Here is a 17,780-nt window from a genome sequence, read left to right on the forward strand (position 1 = left end):
GAAACTCTGACACGAAAAGCAGGGAAAGCCTCCAGGGAGACAGAGCGCACTACCCAGCTAGAAGAAGAAAATCGCCTGAAGGAGGTGACGCAAAACCCGCGCTGCAGAACTCACGCACTGCTGGCGTTAAAAAGCACAGGCAACCTTGTCACAGCGCCAAAATGACAATCAAGTGTGTAGTGCCGTGTATCTGCCTTTTGAACATCGCTGTTGGAAATTACAAATAAAACTTCTGCGTACTAGTTGTTACAGCTTTAGTGATATTGTCAACAAACATTACGAAGAACTCGGAAGCAATATTTTTTGTAAGTTGTTTGGGAAGTAACTAGCGTTTTTAGTGCGGGGCTGCACAAAGGGTTGGGCGACAGAGACAGTTTCTTTCACATCTTTTCAGTGGTTGCCCAGATGATCTAGTTTTGTTCTCGCAACTTGCCCCAATAACGAATCTGACTTTTGGCTCAAGGTCATTTGAAGATCGCCGACAACGGGAGTTAAAAGCATTTAACGCTTAAACATGGCAGCGTGGTACAAACAAAATGGCACATCGACATGGGCTACGTTTGTTTGACCAAACGAGTCGATGCAAAACAGTCTAGGTAAATTAAAATGCAGATGCGTTGGTTTGGGCTTTGTATGGGAGAATGATCGAGCACCACGAAAACATATTTTAAAGAACAATCGAACCGTGCAGGCAGATGCGTCCAGTCTACTTCATGCACCTTTACTCTGCCGAATTTGCGATAGAATTGGGACAAAAATTTACTGATTTGCGGTTTCTTTTTTCGGAGGAACTGGTCACTTTATGTTTGGGTAATGTTAAGAAGTTATGGGTGAAAAGGGGGAGGGTCGAGACCAAGGTGAGGGTGCGACTTTAATGCGCTGTCTTCTGGTCGGGGTTGCTCTCCCCTGTATCTCTCTTTCGCTCTCTCTCTCTTTACGGAGCTTGAATTATGGATCCATACAAAGTCAGCTACATTTCCTAAACGAATAGCCATTTTGCTAGCATGAAACTTTTAACTAACGCCATCAATCACCGATAAAACAATTCAACGTCTACTACCCGTATTGACCTCATTACAAGACCCGTGACCTTAATGATAGGCTAGCATAATGGCATTGTTATCGAGCTATTTTGAACGACCCGAAAATTTCGCTAACTGCTTCATCATTCAATGAGCAAGAATTTGCATCCACGAGGTAGTTGGCACATTAGAAATGCAAGCTCTACAGTGCAGTTTCAGATATTTTTGCAAGCTATCCTATTTATTTATTTATTTATTTATTTATTTATTTATTTATTTATTTATTTATTTATTTATTTATTTATTTATTTATTCATTATTTTATTTATTTATTTATGAATACTTTCAGCCGTAAGGCCATTACAGGGTGGATGCAAACAACACATCTGAACAAGTACACACAGCCACAAGTACAACATTTATACGCACCTAGTTCAATTACCTGGAGACCAACAGCCATGATAACACAATCGCCCAGTGGCCGTGTGGATCCAGGCTACGAGTACAACATATTTATCGACCAATAAGCATAACAGTACGATGGGTTTCAGACCAGTGAAAATCGAAACTCCCACGAAATACATGGTATGAGACCAGAAAATGACAAAACATTATATTCTGATAAGTAACGGGACAAACAGAGATCGAAATTGAGCAGGTTATCTGCTTGTAAGAGAACCTAAGGCAGGCCATTCCATTCTGCTATTGTTCTTGGAATGAAAGAGTACTTGAAGGAGTTAATTTGATCCGTCATGGGTGTAATCTGATTTTTGTGAGGAGTCCGCACAGCACGTGAGGAATGCTACTTTAAGTAAGAGCTTGCGTTTAGGATGAAGTGATAATTGCGCAACAGATAAAGATATTTTAGCCTGGTGAGCTGTCTTCGGTTTGAAAGTGAAGGTAAGTTTAGCTCACTGAGCATGTCAGTCACTGAATCTGTAAATTTGAATCTAGATAAAATGAACTTGAATGAAATCATGACGAATGAAATGATTGTTAAGTGTTGATTACAGTGGTGTAACGGCAACTTTAAGCAGATTTTTGTTTAGTGCTTAACCTTAGCATTTGTACATTTCTGTGACATAAAATGTACCTTTCCCTTCTCGCCTGACACAGTGTGTCTGTCTTGGTGCTGACTTTGTGACTACGTATTTTTTTCTTTTTGTGAGCTGACTTTGGGTTTTTGTATGTAGCTTGCTTTTTTTATTTATGAGGTAATTATTTTGGGCAGTGTCACCTGTTTTTTCATCATTTAGGACGTATTCAATCTGTGTACCAAGGAGTGGCTGGTGCCACGGTCACCAAAATATAACGCATAAGAAAGAAAAAAAAAGTGCACATTGACTATGAAGCGGCGCAAAGGCGACGCAGCACATTGAGCTGTGATAATGATACGATGTTGCCAAAAAAAATTACTCATAAGATCCGTCTTTATGCTATATCCTCATAAACCTAAATGTCAGCGATAAAAAAAAATGGCTGTGGCTTAGGTAAGGTTAAGCCCAGGATGCGAAGCATACTAGCCTTTATTTTAGTTGTTGAACCACTGTTTAGCCTGGTGAACTGCTGTTGCTTGGCTATATTTGGTTCGGCTAGACGAAGAAACAACTCATGCATTACTTCTTCGCCTTCAAGAGTGGAACGCGACAGCGTTCCCGTCGACCCGCCAAGGGGTGTAAGACAATGGGCTACAGGGCAGCGACTACGCGCCCCGCATTGGACGCGGTGAGCGTCGAGCAAAGCAGCGTTCGGCGCGGTAACGAAATGTGCGCCTGAGCAAGAGACGCACGCCTTAGAAACAGCGCGTTTCTAAGGCAACACCGCATTCACTAGAGGCGCTTTTGTACCGCTTTGAAGCGTTGTACTCGTGGCTCAGTGGTAGCGTCTCCGTCCCACACTCCGGAGACCCTGGTTCGATTCCCACCCAGCCCGTCTTGCAAGAGTTGAGCCAAAGCCACTTCTCCTCTGTCGTGACGTCACGGTGTCACGTGATTTCATGGTCACCGCCGCGCCTGAGGAGCTGGGTTGAGCCCTCGTAATATGCTTCGCATAAAAGACTAGAGAGAGAGAGCGAGTGAGTTTCACGAAACTTTGCCTCGGCATAATGTTTCACGGCACATCATCAGCGCAAATGGACTGCGCGAAACCGGAGCATTCCTGAGACCCACAGCCGGTCGTTCCGCCCTGGATTTGCGCTCAAGCTCCGAGCTGAAACTCGAGGACAAACCGGCCGCGAGGCCACTAATTTTACCAAAACGTTGCGCTAGAAACTTCCACAAGCCTGGGTTGCCGTGCCGGTAATGAAGCTTTGTCTATCTGCGGGGACGCAAGCGGGCGCGCAAAACGTTTCACTTTGCGCTCATCTCCGCTTGGCACAGTTAGCCATGTCGTTGCTCAGCGCACAGAGTTCACGCTTGCGTATGACTTGACGCTCGGAGATACGGTCAGTCGCTGTACGCGGTCCTCATTTCCGTGGCTAAATGTCGCCACACGAAAGGAAATGCGCACCCTCTCCCTCCTCTCAGCCGCACTACGAACGTGGGGTGGTGCTTCGAGGTGCCGATGCGACGCTGTCGCGGTAGCAGGATGCGCGTGCAGTGCATGTTGGGCGATGGGGCTGCACCGAAAATATGTACCACTACGCACACGTCAAGCGCACATGCGAACCTGTACACACTCGGTCCGTTTATATCGTATGGTTCTTGTGCCCTGCGTATACAGTTCATAAACGGAAGCATCCTCCCCTATCCCCCTTTCCCCAATTCAATAAAGTTATTCTCTCTCTCTCTCACGCAATTGACTGTTGCACGAAGGCACAAAGCTACAATTTCACCCTTTTATTAATCTTGCTCCACCTTGGTGGTTCCCGCAGAACTCATTTGCCATAAAAAAATTTTAAAAAATATGGGATTTTACGTGCCAAAACCACTTTCTGATTATGAGACACGCCGTAGTGGAGTACTCCGAAAATTTTGGCCACCTGGGGTTCTTTAACATGCACCTAAATCTAAGTGATTTGCCATATTCTGCGTCTTATACGCTTCGAGTTGTCAATTAATTCGGCCTCGATCTGCTGTTGTCCTGGCTTGTACTGGCACTAGAATGACGGCTCCGGAAAGGCATTGGTCCCAGACTCGATGTCCGGACCAAGACGAATTTCGCTTCAACAGTGAAGCCTCATTTCTGAGAAACCCGTATTTGCAACATCGTGCTACAGTCGAGCGGATTAAATTTTTCTATTCCACCAACCTTCCTCCACCTTGGGAGATTCCACAGAACTTATTCGCGCATACAATTGCGATGCTCTGAATGTACTGCAGCACTACGTGGTCGCTCTAGCAAGTGTGTAAAATGGGTTGCAAGCTTACTGTGCATGGTGCGTACGACTGCACGCTGCCAGGACCATGCAACACAGCGCAGCCGCACATGGCTGCAGTGTTGGTGTGACTAGTTGTGATTTGCCTAAACTTAACTGCCAATGAAAACGAACGTTCTCGTCGTGCACGCAGAGGCAGCCCATTTCGAGAGGCGTTTCCGTGCCGTGACGGCACGGCGTGGAGATCCGGTGAGCCTAGCGTGCAAGGCTCAGGGCGAGTCGCCAATCACGCTTACCTGGACACGTGACGGCCACCACTTCAGTCCGACGCAGGAGTCAAGGTTGGTGTCAGCTGCGGCAAAGAAAAATAGTGGTCGTCTAACAGTCCTTCAGGCATGCCCATATCTTATGGTGATATGGTGATGATACATTGTGCATTTTCCAGGTCCCTCTAGTTCAGAATCATCAGTTCTGCTCTGTTATCTTTAAAATTATGACAGCGCCTTATGCTTCTTCAAAATGAATGTGGCGGCTCATCTGAAATATTAAATCAAATGCGAAATATTACTATGACTGTTTAAAGCGGTAATCAACGTATATAAGATGCTCTCCAGCTCATATCTACTGTCGCATTCAACGTATCTAATTGATAGATTCGTTGTTTGACAATTGAATGCTTGGTCAGAAATGTAGGCATGTTGTTATGTATTGCGAGCGATATTTTCTAATTTTCGTCACTGAATCTTTGATTTTGCATCTAATACGTAAGGGTTAATCGATAACACATGTACGACGAACATAAATTTTAATGCGAACAGAAAATAACAAAGACGAACTCCAGTTACGCCTACCTACACGAAAGTGAGACGTGTAATCGCTCTTTAAACAGTTTCTGAGCATGAAGTAAGCCCAACTGTACATTTCGGAGTACGAATATTTGGAGGCCACTGCCACAAATGAAGGCGACCATAGAAACGGAGGAGACCACTGGAGTATTTTTAAAAATGTTCGCGTTTGAATCTGTGCTAGTAGTACTAGAGTTGTCACAAAGATGCTGAATCAGGTGTGCGTAAGCGATGCATGTGCCCCGTGAAATGCTTTCAGGGAAAAGCGGCACAGGTAGACTTCACGAAGGTGCCCCCTGACTCGTTCACACACATCTCGCGGAAAGTGGGTGATGACAAAACAAATATAAAAAGAATATCATATACATATGGGATGAAGATCTTACAAATTCCATACGCATATCCTAGTACAGACAAATCTGAAGGTATATGTACCTGTGCGCGCACATAGGCTGACCTGAAATAGAGACAATGGAAGTAAGTTAAAAAGAAGAACGAGTGCAAACGTTCACAGTATGAATGTGCCTAAAAAAGTGGGCTTATTTGTCTTGAGAAGCTGTTTCGTGCACAAACATCCATACCTTGCTTTCAGTATGGAGCGCCTCAAATATAACACTTTTAAGGGAACGTATTGAAGTTCATTCATTGCTATATCGCTTTGAAATGTCGCAGCGTGGCATCATTTGCATACTGCGACGCTCTTTGTAATGCTCAGTGCTGTTTCGGCTGCAGATATCTGGTCGAAGAAAACTCAGGCGACGGGTGGTCGGAATCCGTGCTGCGCCTCGCCAACTCAGACCGACGGGACTCGGCTGCTCTGACCTGTCACGCTGAGAACCCTTACGGTAGCGACGACACTGTCTTCCAGCTCATCGTTCAGGGTACGTGTCGCGAACATGAACTGTCTTAAAGGCTTAGCACGAGTTGCTAGCAAGTGGATGTCCCAACGAGCAAATTTTGTATCCGTGTTGCCATTTCAAGGTACAGGAAAAAGAAACCTTAATAAAATTTGTAGTCCTTTGTGTTCTAATTGTACATCAACATTAAAAAAATTTCACCGACAATGACGATGCTCCCTAATGCGAAATTTTAGTGCAGCTCTATATGTGTTTTCATTTCGCGAGATATATTAGCTGATGCGGATAATCTGTCTTGTGCGTCACGTTGCAAATGGAGCGAATTGTGGCGTGAGTGCCTTGCTCCCTTGTCATATCTCCCTTGTCAGTGTACCTCCCTTAATCTTTTGGACAGAGCAGATGATCAACTCACAAGGGAGATATTGGAAGCGCTTGAGATCAAGAAGCGTGGTGATGCTTGTGTCAGTGAACCCAGAGTTTTTCTATCGACAAAGGAACTGGCGTATCTTGGGAGCGGCGCTTAAGAAGCTTTTCTGTATCGTGTTTTCGTTGCGTGAGGCAGACGATGGCTGCGTTTATTCTGGATGTTTTGACTTTGGAAGCGGCGATTTATTCCTGTGTCAAGAAATAAAGCGCTCGGTTGTTAGTGCGCCTACCTGCTCGTCCAGTGTCGTCTTCCTTCATCCTTCGTTTTATTTGGTGGCGTCATCGAAAACGTTTAGCAAACACAAGCATGGTGGTAAAAACGAGTTTACTGGGGAGAATGCTATAGTGTGCGTGGTGCGCTTTGGAGTTGCTGATCTTTTAAAATACGGCAGTATTGGTTTCAAGGGTAGAGTACAAGCCTCGTAAGTTATAATTACCAAAGACTGCTACGCGCTATATGACAATTCCCCAGTGAGGAGTTTCTGCCCTAATTTTTGCAGAAGAGAGAAAGAATACCTGCAGTGTAGTTCTTATCGTGCGATGGTGGACGGCGTCGCATTTTAGCGGCACTTTTGCAAAAATCATGCACAATATCTAATTGCATTTCGACAGTAAATATATTGAGCGCAGCAAACAGTCAATAAAACGCAACATACTTTATATGGCGGCCTTTTTTAAAGACAAAGAGCCTTTCAAGTGAGCCGGAGGTTAAAAAGGGGCCTCAAGTGGCCAGTCGCACGGCCATTTTGCATGTATTCGGGGGCTTCTTTCACGCTCGGGAAAACGTTTGTCTGTAGCACGTATTGAGCAACAGAAAGCTTTCTCGGGAGTTTTTTGTTGCTCTATAATTTCCTCATTGGCACTCTTGATCTAATTATAATATTTGAGAAGTTAATAAATTAATTAGAACCTATGTAATTAGGCAAAATGCAAACGATAATATGAATATCTCGAATCCACGACAAACAACATCACCTCGGTTCTATCCATTTACGTGGCACATCCATAGTTTTAAATCTTGCTGCATGATAGTTGGGACACCCTGTAGACTCGTATATATGATGTTCAGTTATCGATTGTGCTAGTTCGTTTTCACTCGTAGTGAAGTCACTGTGACTATTTTTATATTTCTTTTCACACAGGCATTTATAGTACAGTGTAAACAGAAATTCGAAACTGAGGCCAGCGTAACCTTCCGGTTTTTCTTCTACACGTCGACGCGAATCTTTACTTTTTCGAATAATCGGCAACGCATCTACTTTGCAAACAGAGCCACCGGGGAAGCCTCAGGGTTTGGAGGCAATTCAGACGACGAGCCGCACCGTGACACTTGCCTGGTTGGCACCATTCTCTGGAAACAGCCCAGTGCTAAAGTACCTGCTGGAGCACAAGTCTGCGAGCGGTAAATAGCCCATGCAGCCGCACGTCAGATTCATTGCTCACAAAATTTGGAACGCGTCTTTGTTGCACGCTATCCATGCCTGCTAATTAATTGGAACGTCCCGATGGCTTCACTGCTGCGAAACGAAATCATTTCCAGGAGAAGAAGCTTCCCAAGCAGTGGACTGGCTTTGAGCGTTTTTATTGTTTGACAATATTTACTTAAACGGTAGAACAACGAACTATGCCATTCGTGTAACGTAATTTTGGGTCAGTTTCATACTTCTTCAAGCTGAAACGTATGGAGTATGTTTAACCGGATTGCACCCCTGAGTTTACAGAAGAGGCCGACCAAGCTTTCCCTCTTCAATGTGAGTCTTCTGCGATGTTGAGTTGCAGTACCCAACTGTCTGTTTACAACTTCGCGCGAATGATAGCATCATTCTTTGAACAAAAGTATTTCTTGAGGCGTACGTCAGCAAAAAACATAAATCAGTGCATGGTAATTCTTCTTGGGACAAACTGCGTAGTTTGCCGGCTCATGCTACTACGATATAATCTTAACTCTCGTCACAAATGGTCCTTCTAAAGTACTGCAGTGTGCTGTCCTGTGATCTGTTTGTTGAGACCTAAAGCCGCTTGAATTAAATACGCCATGGAATTGGAAGGAATTGCATTTTTTTTTAGTGGGCACACCGGATAGCATTTTTTGTTAGCTAACGACTTTCACTCATTTGCGTTTTTGCTCTGTCTGGTTTGAGGTTCTTGGGAGTACGACACGCAGCTGTCACCTGAGGACACCAGCAAGCTGTCGTACCTGGTGACTGGTTTGCGGCCAGCAACGAGGTACGAGTTCAGGATCCGCGCTGGAAACGCGCTCGGACTGAGTGACCACAGCGACCCCCTGGTGGTCACTACTGACCAAGAAGGTACCTACGAAATTCCCAAACACTAGAAGTCCCCATGGGAATTAGAAAAGCTGTGCACGCGGCGTTTGTTTCCTTTCTACGAGCCCCTTATCCTGTTAAGTCCTCGAGACTGTCTTTTTGAGCGATCCCACATATAGGCACGAATGTTCGTTGTATAGGCCATCTACCCTTACAAAGCCGTTATATTGAGATGATGTATTGCCTTTTAGCGAATTTCCTTTGTCTATAATCCAAAGTCAAGAAGGGGGCCGACAGATAGAGTGGGACACTCTGGAATAAAAGTTATTAACACGGATAAGATGCCTCAGGAAGGCTGGCCTACTCTGCGTTAGGAGGACCTATTTTCGTCTGAGGAGGCCTTGTCATCCTCGATGGGTTATTTTTCACTAAATGTAGTGCAGTCTTTCTGAGGCACCTTGTCCCTCTTTGTATCGTTGTCTATTATAGATATTCTATTCATTGAAGACTGAAAATTATGTTTTTTTTTCAAGGACACTGATAACAGGTAGGAGAGCCAAGGGCCCTGTAAATGTAATTACAAGAGACCAAGGAGAGGAAGTGTCCCCGGGGAGGTTTAGAGGCGCAGTGAACTTTGTGATAATGGGTGCAACGAAAAGGAACAACAATGAAAGTACACTTTCTTACAAAACAAATCACAGGTCTATTTGAAGGCTGGGAAAAATATCAAATTTCTGAAGTTGTTCTTGCAGGTACATATGCGCCGCGCGTTATAGTCGTTCATTAAAAGACAACTTACGAACTTTCCAAGCTACGTGCGAAAACTAAGCGAGCGCTTGTTTTTCCCCCTAGCTCCAAGCGGTACCCCACAGGAGATCCAAGTGACCCCGACTGGTTCTCGGAGTCTACACGTCACGTGGAAGGTAAGAACATTAAACTGTTCTGCATGGTCTAAGCTGTAATGCATGATACTAGAAAACACTTGCGAATAGACCTTCCTTTACGAGAGCCTATTTAGTTCTTATTGCAATGGGTGGGCTTTGCCAGTTCCAAGACATGAGGCATAGAAGAAACGTTAAAAGCCCCTTGAGTGGCTGCCCATCATATAAAGACGAGAGACTTACCCCTTCGGAGTGCTTTAGGGCAATTACATGAAAGTCCCTTTACAGAAGAAAATGTCTGTGACTGCCCCCTCGTGTGTCTGGGACGTACGAAGCCACAAAAGCACTGCAATGTTTGTTTAGACACAGCAGCCTATATGACGGCTTGTGACAAACTAGACGACAAACGCTGTATTGCGTGGACGCGTGTGCATGCTGTGAACTTTCCTTGCCTCCTCTCCCTTCTCTAGTTCCCTTTCCAGGTGTGACTGATGTGGACGCAGTGCTAAGCATGAAGATAAAATCACAATAAATGTCAATGTTCATGGCGCCCACCACTGAATTTGAGCCGTGGGCCCCTTGTTTCTCTCAGGAAATATCATACAGCGCAAGAAAACCATGTCCAATGAAGTGCCGTTCGCTGAGGAGTTCAAAGAAATGCGGCAACTAAGGAAAGCTCTAGAAAGCAGCATTTACCACAATAAGTTTTGTCACGGTAGTGACGCATGCATAACATTTCGAAGATGAAAAAATAAAAACAGGGTTATACAAGAAGAAAAGCATGATACAGTTGAATGACCTCTCAAGAAAAGCGTCAGTACTAAGAATTACCGTACAAGTTGGCGACACAAAGGGGGCCACATACTATACGAAAATCAAATCACAACATTTATATTGCGCGATGTTTTTTGAAATATGTGTGAGTTAATCCTACTCCAAATATATACTCCTCTATGCACAGATGAGAGCTTATACTTCCTCATAATATTGTTAGCCGATTGCAGTGCTTCTTAAAATATCGTCGTATTTTACGTACTTAAGAATGCCTCAGGACGAAAGGAGCGCTATTAAACGTTTTCCAGATTTTCAGAAATGATAACGCCTGACGTTGGTAGTAGGAGCTAAGTAATACGAGTCTGCGCGAACAGCGCCATTCAAATGTCAGCTGTTCCTTCTGAAATCTCCGTTCTAGTGCAATCCGTTCACGTGTCGTCAACCACATGACTTTAAAGGTTTTTTTCATGCGATGCTCTAAATATTTCGGTCCAGGTCAGTTTAGTTTTACATGTAGCCGCCACATAATCCAATCTCAGTGTGATGGTTTCACTTTTATGAAGCACTGCAAACGTTGTATGTTATATTTAAAGGGACGCCGCCACCTTTGAACACGTACAACGCTTTCCATGCGCCATCGTAAGTGAGATGCCGATCAAGATGGAAATCAACACCATCGTCATTTTGGAGGCAGTTCTTTATTTATTCCGATGTGTTAGAATTCTTTATGAAAATGATAGTGTTACATGTTCTGTGGTAGTTACAATTAAAATCTTTTCACATAAGAAAATTTAGGTTCTTGAAATCAGTCCATACGTGCATGCCATTGACTGCCGAGTTACGCATCCGGCTTTTTTATTTCATGAACGAAAACCGTGCACAGCTATCGGAGAGCGTATCGAAGCATAATTGGTGACTTTGGCAAGCTGTTCTTTAAGAGCACGTTCAGCACCCTTGTCGAATAAGCGTTCATTCTTAACCTAGCAAGCTTAAGCTGCACCATATCTTCTCTCCAGGAGAAACGATCACACACAGGTCCCATTTGTCCTGATTTGATAGTTTATGAAAATTTGTTAACGAAGATGTGAAATAAGTTTTAATTAAATGTTTCTTCTAACGGGAGACACCGAAAAGAAAAGTTACTGTTATTTGGCAAGGATTCTTGTGTGTTTACGCTCTCTCTTCGTCTCGTCGGCGCATTTCTATTTTTGGAGCGTATTAGATGTCGTATCATTGTCGTAGCAGAACAAAATTCCTTGGAAATATTTTTTTACACACTAAGATCAGCTACGTTACATCTACAGCTACTGATAAAGCATTGCATATTGAAGCGAAACAGGTTTGCACGTGTTGATACCGGACCCTTAAGGCGAGAACGACGAAGTTCGTGGTTGCGCGCGGGCTCTCCGAGGACCAGCCATCGCTAAAGGCAGACGTTTTGTCCCAGTCTGTCGGTGCTAAACTGTTTTAGTTGCCATAGCTGGGTGACATTTCTGGTGGAGGTGCTGGGTACGGTCGATGTTAAGATCTCCGGAGCATACCCCAGACCTAAGCCCGGCGAGTAGTTCAACCGAGCTTACCCCTGTGCACGTACGTGCCAGCCGACGCCTCCAGGGACTCCAGCCACAGCACGGTCTGCTACCTGAACGAACTAAAATGACGACCCAACCACCTCCCGCCACTCCTGCAGCATCGCACGTTGTCGTCAATCACATCCGGACGCCGAATCTGTTCCACGGAAGTGCTTCCGAGGACGCCGATGACTGGCTTGACCATTTTGACCGGGTTGCCAACCTCAACGACTGGAACCACGAGCGTAAGCTACGTTACGTGTACTTCGCTCTTGAAGATTCCGCGAAAATATGGTTTGAGAACCACGAGGCGACACTGACGTCATGGGAAGAATTTCGTAGGCAGTTCCTCAATGCCTTCGCCAGGGCGGACAGGAAGGAGAGAGCGGAGTTAGCGTTGGAGGCAAGAATTCAAGGCCCCAATGAGCGAGTGACTGCGTACGCAGAAGACATGAATCGGCTGTTCAGACGTGCGGACCCTTTGATGACTGAAACAAAGAAGGTGCGCCATCTCATGCGCGGCGTCAAAGAGGAAATCTTTGCTGGCCTAATTCGAAATCCGCCGACGACACTTGCAGAGTTCCATGACGAAGCCACTACTATGGAAAAGGCCCTTCAACAGCGGGCCAGGCAAGACAACCGCGACGCCGTGATTTCAAGGGAGCTCTCTGCCGTTACCCTCGGTAACGACGTTGGCGCCTTGCGAGAACTCATCAGGGCTGTCGTCAAGGAGGAACTGCAGAAGATGCAGACGACCACGGCCCCTGTGGGACAACTTTCCATTGCGGAAATGGTGCGCGCCGAGGTCCGACAGGCCGTCCATGTTCCTGGACAGTACGAGGCACCACAGCAGGTACCGCACGCCGAAATGAGTTACGCTGAAGCAGTACGCCGTCCGCCACCCTCAAGTGCATGCAGCATGGTACACCCCACTCAACAAATGGACGTAAGCTTCAGGCCGCCTCGCAACCCACCACACATCGCCGAAGCAAGGACCAGGAAGAGCGACGTCTGGCGCACCCCAGACTACAAACCTCTTTGTTTTCATTGTGGCGAAGCCGGGCACATCTACAGAATGTGTCCTTATCGTCATGTGGGGCTTCGTGGATTCTCGCCGAATGCACCTCGTCCACGACCTGGTGAGCGGCCGCCGGATATAGAGAGTTTCGTCGCAAATCGTCGAAATGTTGATCAGCGATGGCCGTAGCCCCGTTCGTCGTCTCCTGCTCGTTACAGGTCTCCATCACCAAGCCAATCCTTTACTCGCGGCGCTCTGAGACGCCGCTCGCCTAGCCCGGCGGGTCGGGAAAACTGAATTCAGCGACCTCCGGAGGTGAGGCCACTGACGACGACCGTACGCAATATCCTCCACTACGACGACAACGACGAAAACAGAACGACGCAGACGTACAGACGGAGTCGAACACCTTACGAGAGGTAGTAACGTCGAACATTCCCGTCACCATAGACGACGAAGAAATAACGGCGTCAATCGACACTGGAGCGGACACCTCAGTTATGAGCATGGACCTTGCCTGCAAGCTGAAGAAAGTTTCTACCGAGTGGACAGGGTCGCAGATTCGAACTGCAGGAGGACATCTGCTAACCCCGGTAGGAAGATGCACAGCCCGAGTGAGCATTCGTGGGTTTACGTACCTCGGAGATTTCGTTATCCTCCCAAGCTGCTCGAGGGACCTAATTCTGGGAATGGACTTTCTGCAGGCTAATGGAGCTGTGATCAACTTACAAAAGTCGCGGGTAACGTTTTCGACGGCGCAGGCCTTAGCAGGGAGCAGCACTGACGACACGTATGTCAACGCCTTGAGGATTGTTGACGAGAACATCACGGTGCCGCCAAGGAGCAGCGTATTGACCCTCGTCACCTGCGACGCATTCGACGGCTATGAGGGTATTGCCGAGGCAAATATCCAGCTGCTGCTTGAAAAACACATCTGAATCGCCCGCGGCCTTGTTCGAATACAGCATAAGTGCTCGCAAGTGTTGTTGACAAACTTCAGCCATGAGTATCAGCACGTCCCTCAAGGTACAGCTGTGGCATTCCTGAACGAAATTGCTGACTTCTCCGATATCGGTACGTTACAAGTGACTTCACTGGACGCAACAGCTCACGCCAGCCTGAATACCCGCGTCCACATTAATGCTGACTTAGCAGATGTCCAGAAGGATCAGCTGCTGGGCCTACTGACAGAATTCTCCGGCTGTTTTTCCACGGAATCCAAAGTCCAGCGCACTTCCGTTACGCAACACCGGATAGTTACAGATGAGTCGGCGCGGCCTGTTCGTCAGCATCCGTATCGCGTGTCACCTATGGAGCGGGAGGCGATTAAGCGTCAAGTTCAAGAAATGCTAAATGATGACGTCATCCAGCCGTCGACAAGTCCGTGGGCATCGCCTGTCGTACTAGTAAAAAAGAAAGACAACACACTCCGCTTCTGCGTTGACTACAGACGGCTTAACCGAGTCACCAAACGCGACGTTTATCCCCTGCCACGGATCGATGACGCTTTGGACCGTCTGCGTCATGCTCAGTTCTTCACTTCGTTAGACCTAAAGTCAGGCTACTGGCAAATCGAAGTGGACGAGCGTGACCGTGAAAAAACCGCCTTCGTGACTCCCGATGGGCTGTACGAATTTAAAGTGCTGCCTTTCGGTCTCTGTTCCGCCCCTGCTACGTTCCAACGAATGATGGACACTGTACTCGTTGGACTAAAGTGGCAGACATGTCTAGTGTACCTAGACGATGTTGTTGTGTTTTCCAGCACGTTCGATGAACATCTCGCCCGGCTACGAAGTGTTCTTACCGCAATACGCAAGGCCAACCTCACCATCAAGCCTGAAAAATGTTACTTTGGCTTCCAGGAACTCAAGTTTCTAGGCCACGTGGTCAGCGCCCAAGGAGTACGACCAGACCCAGAAAAACTCGCTGCCGTTGCCGAGTTTCCTCGTCCTAAAGACAAAAAGTCTGTTCAGCGGTTCCTGGGCCTCTGCGCTTACTACCGTCGTTTCGTTGAAGGCTTCTCAAGGATTGCTGAACCGCTCACGAGACTGACGCGACAAGATGTGCCCTTTGCGTGGACGGAAGAACAAGAGCAGGCCTTCACCGAATTGCGTAAACGCCTTCAATCCGCTCCAGTGCTGGCGCATTTTGATGCCACCGCGGCAACTGAAATACACACCGACGCCAGCAACGTAGGACTCGGGGCCATTCTGGTTCAATGGCAAGATAGCGTAGAACGTGTAATTGCGTACGCCAGTCGTAGTCTGACAAAAGCAGAAGCTAATTATTCAACGACCGAAAAAGAATGCTTAGCAGTCGTGTGGGCCATCAGCAAGTTCCGACCCTACTTATACGGCCGGCCATTTCGAGCGATCAGTGATCACCACTCGCTCTGCTGGCTTGCCAATCTACGAGACCCGTCAGGTCGCCTCGCTCGTTGGAGCCTCCGCCTCCAGGAATACGACATAACTGTTGTCTACAGATCCGGCCGTAAGCATAGCGACGCTGACTGCTTGTCACGTTCTCCTATTCCCTTGACATCCTCCGACTTGGAGCTAGATTTGCCGTTTCTTGGTGTCGTCGACGTGGTGCGCATGGCTGACTATCAACGTGCAGACTCTGAGCTGCTTCCAGTCATCCGATATCTCGAGGGAGCTGACGTTGTTGTCCCACGCCCACTTTCACGAGGATTGACGTCGTACTGCCTGCGAAACGATGTCCTGTACAAGAAAAATTTCTAGAACAGCCAGGAAACGTTCCTTCTCGTCGTTCCGACGACACTGCGCGAGGAAGTTTTACAGGCGTGTCACGACGATCCCTGTGCCGGCCACTTAGGCTTCGCGAGGACATTAGCGCGCATACGGCAAAAATACTATTGGCCACACCTATTTTCATCGGTTCAGCGCTATGTGCGAACATGCCGTGACTGTCAGAGGCGTAAAGTTCCACCCGTCAAGCCTGCCGGCCTCCTCCAGCCTTTGGATCCGCCTCCGGCGCCGTTCCAGCAAGTCGGAATGGACCTTCTTGGGCCGTTCCCCACGTCCTCCTTGCAAAATAAGTGGATAATCGTGGCAACTGACTATTTAACTCGCTATGCGGAGACAAAAGCTGTGCCGCGGGGAACTGCTGCTGAAGTCGCCAGCTTCTTCATCCACAACATCGTGCTTCGCCACGGTACACCCGCTGTACTCATTACTGACCGCGGTGCAGCGTTTACAGCGGAGTTATTGCAACAAGTCGTCACACTGACGCACACCGACCACCGAAAGACCACAGCCTATCATCCCCAAACTAACGGCTTAACAGAGCGCCTAAACAGAACATTAGCCGACATGCTCTCCATGTACATTGATGTGGAACACAAAACATGGGATGAAATTTTGCCATACGTCACGTTTGCTTACAATACCGCTGTGCAGGAGACCACCGAGTTTACACCATTCGAGCTTGTTTACGGACGTCGCGTTACAACCCCTAGACGCCATGCTGCCGGTAGACCAAGGAACCACAAGGAATGACAACACTGAAGATTTCGTCGAGAAAGCCGAGGAAGCTCGCCAGCTTGCTCGGAATCGCATCCGCACCCAGCAGAATGCCGACGCCTGCCGTTACAACCGGACCCGACGGAATGTCCAGTACTTACCAGGCGACCGCGTGTGGGTGTGGACGCCTATCCGGCACCGCGGGCTCTCAGAGAAATTGTTGCGCCGCTACTTCGGCCCCTACGAAGTCGTACGCCGCCTCAGTGTTGTGAACTACGAGGTGGTGCCTCGAACCTCTGATCCTGGTTCGAACCGACGCCGTCCACGTGCTGAAGTCGTCCACGTAGTACGGATGAAGCCGTACTACGCACGCCAGGGCTAAGCAACCCTCACAAACCGCTTCAGCATTGTGTACATTCCTTTATGTGTTTTTTTTTGTCTTTTCATGTTGACACTCTTGCCCATAGTGCGCGCCCGCTGCCCTTGAAGCGACCGGGCCGGTCGCTTTTGAGAGGGGAGCAATGAAGCGAAATAGGTTTGCACGTGTTGACACCGGACCCTTAAGGCGAGAACGACGAAGTTCGTGGTTGCGCGCGGGCTCTCCGAGGACCAGCCATCGCTAAAGGCAGACGTTTTGTCCCAGTCTGTCGGTGCTAAACTGTTTTAGTTGCCATAGCTGGGTGACAATATTATTTCAGAAAGCTGAGAGATAGGTCAGAACAGGCCTACTTGGCCGATCTTCGCATGAAATGCAGACTCATGCAAGAACAGAGTAAATAACTCGTATGCGAATAGAGTCAAGTGCTAGTCGATATCGACGTATACCTAACTGTATCAGTTTCTCAATTCACCAAGAAAATGATGTACTGCTGTACTGTATGGCATCAAATCTTCTAGTGTACTGGCAATTGTTTCCGGATTACAGAAAGGCAGGCAAGGATTACCTGTACGTGCGGCAAGTGGGCGTCTGCGGTGAGCGGCAAAGCTTGCGCGCTAACTTGCTCATGAGTCATTCAGTCGATGCTCTCGCTACTGCTAGGATGCTATGGTTTTCTTCATTCCTCTCTACCGTCGCCCGGAAGGTTTATGCAACACATTTTCCTCTATGGGGTATTATCCATTGCTTACATCAGTACGAAGCGCTAAAAGAGAGAGAGAGAGAAGAATACAGGAAGGCAGGGGTGTTAACCAGTCAATAGTCTGGTTGGCTACGAAACGCTAAGAAGGGAACACACGATATTGCTATGTAACTCGTGGAAAGATTCCATCATTGGAGAGAACCCGTAATTCCTACCCGGGAAAAGCACTGGTGTTACTTCCC

The 17,780-nt window shown here is 47.3% G+C and overlaps 1 protein-coding gene across 1 annotated transcript in view; it reads left to right on the forward strand.

Annotated features, from left to right (window-relative positions):
- Positions 1 to 17,780, forward strand: part of LOC135899133 (cell adhesion molecule Dscam1-like) — a 101,935-nt gene that overhangs the window by 49,876 nt on the left and 34,279 nt on the right. Inside the window, exons 8-12 of the mRNA XM_065428404.2 lie at positions 4,532 to 4,679; positions 5,916 to 6,064; positions 7,737 to 7,868; positions 8,608 to 8,775; positions 9,586 to 9,656. Of these exons, the coding sequence (XP_065284476.2) occupies positions 4,532 to 4,679; positions 5,916 to 6,064; positions 7,737 to 7,868; positions 8,608 to 8,775; positions 9,586 to 9,656 (668 nt within the window). The remainder of the gene's footprint in view (positions 1 to 4,531; positions 4,680 to 5,915; positions 6,065 to 7,736; positions 7,869 to 8,607; positions 8,776 to 9,585; positions 9,657 to 17,780) is intronic.

Source organism: Dermacentor albipictus, chromosome 3 (genome assembly GCF_038994185.2).
Source record: "Dermacentor albipictus isolate Rhodes 1998 colony chromosome 3, USDA_Dalb.pri_finalv2, whole genome shotgun sequence".
NCBI classification, from domain to species: Eukaryota; Metazoa; Arthropoda; class Arachnida; order Ixodida; family Ixodidae; genus Dermacentor; species Dermacentor albipictus.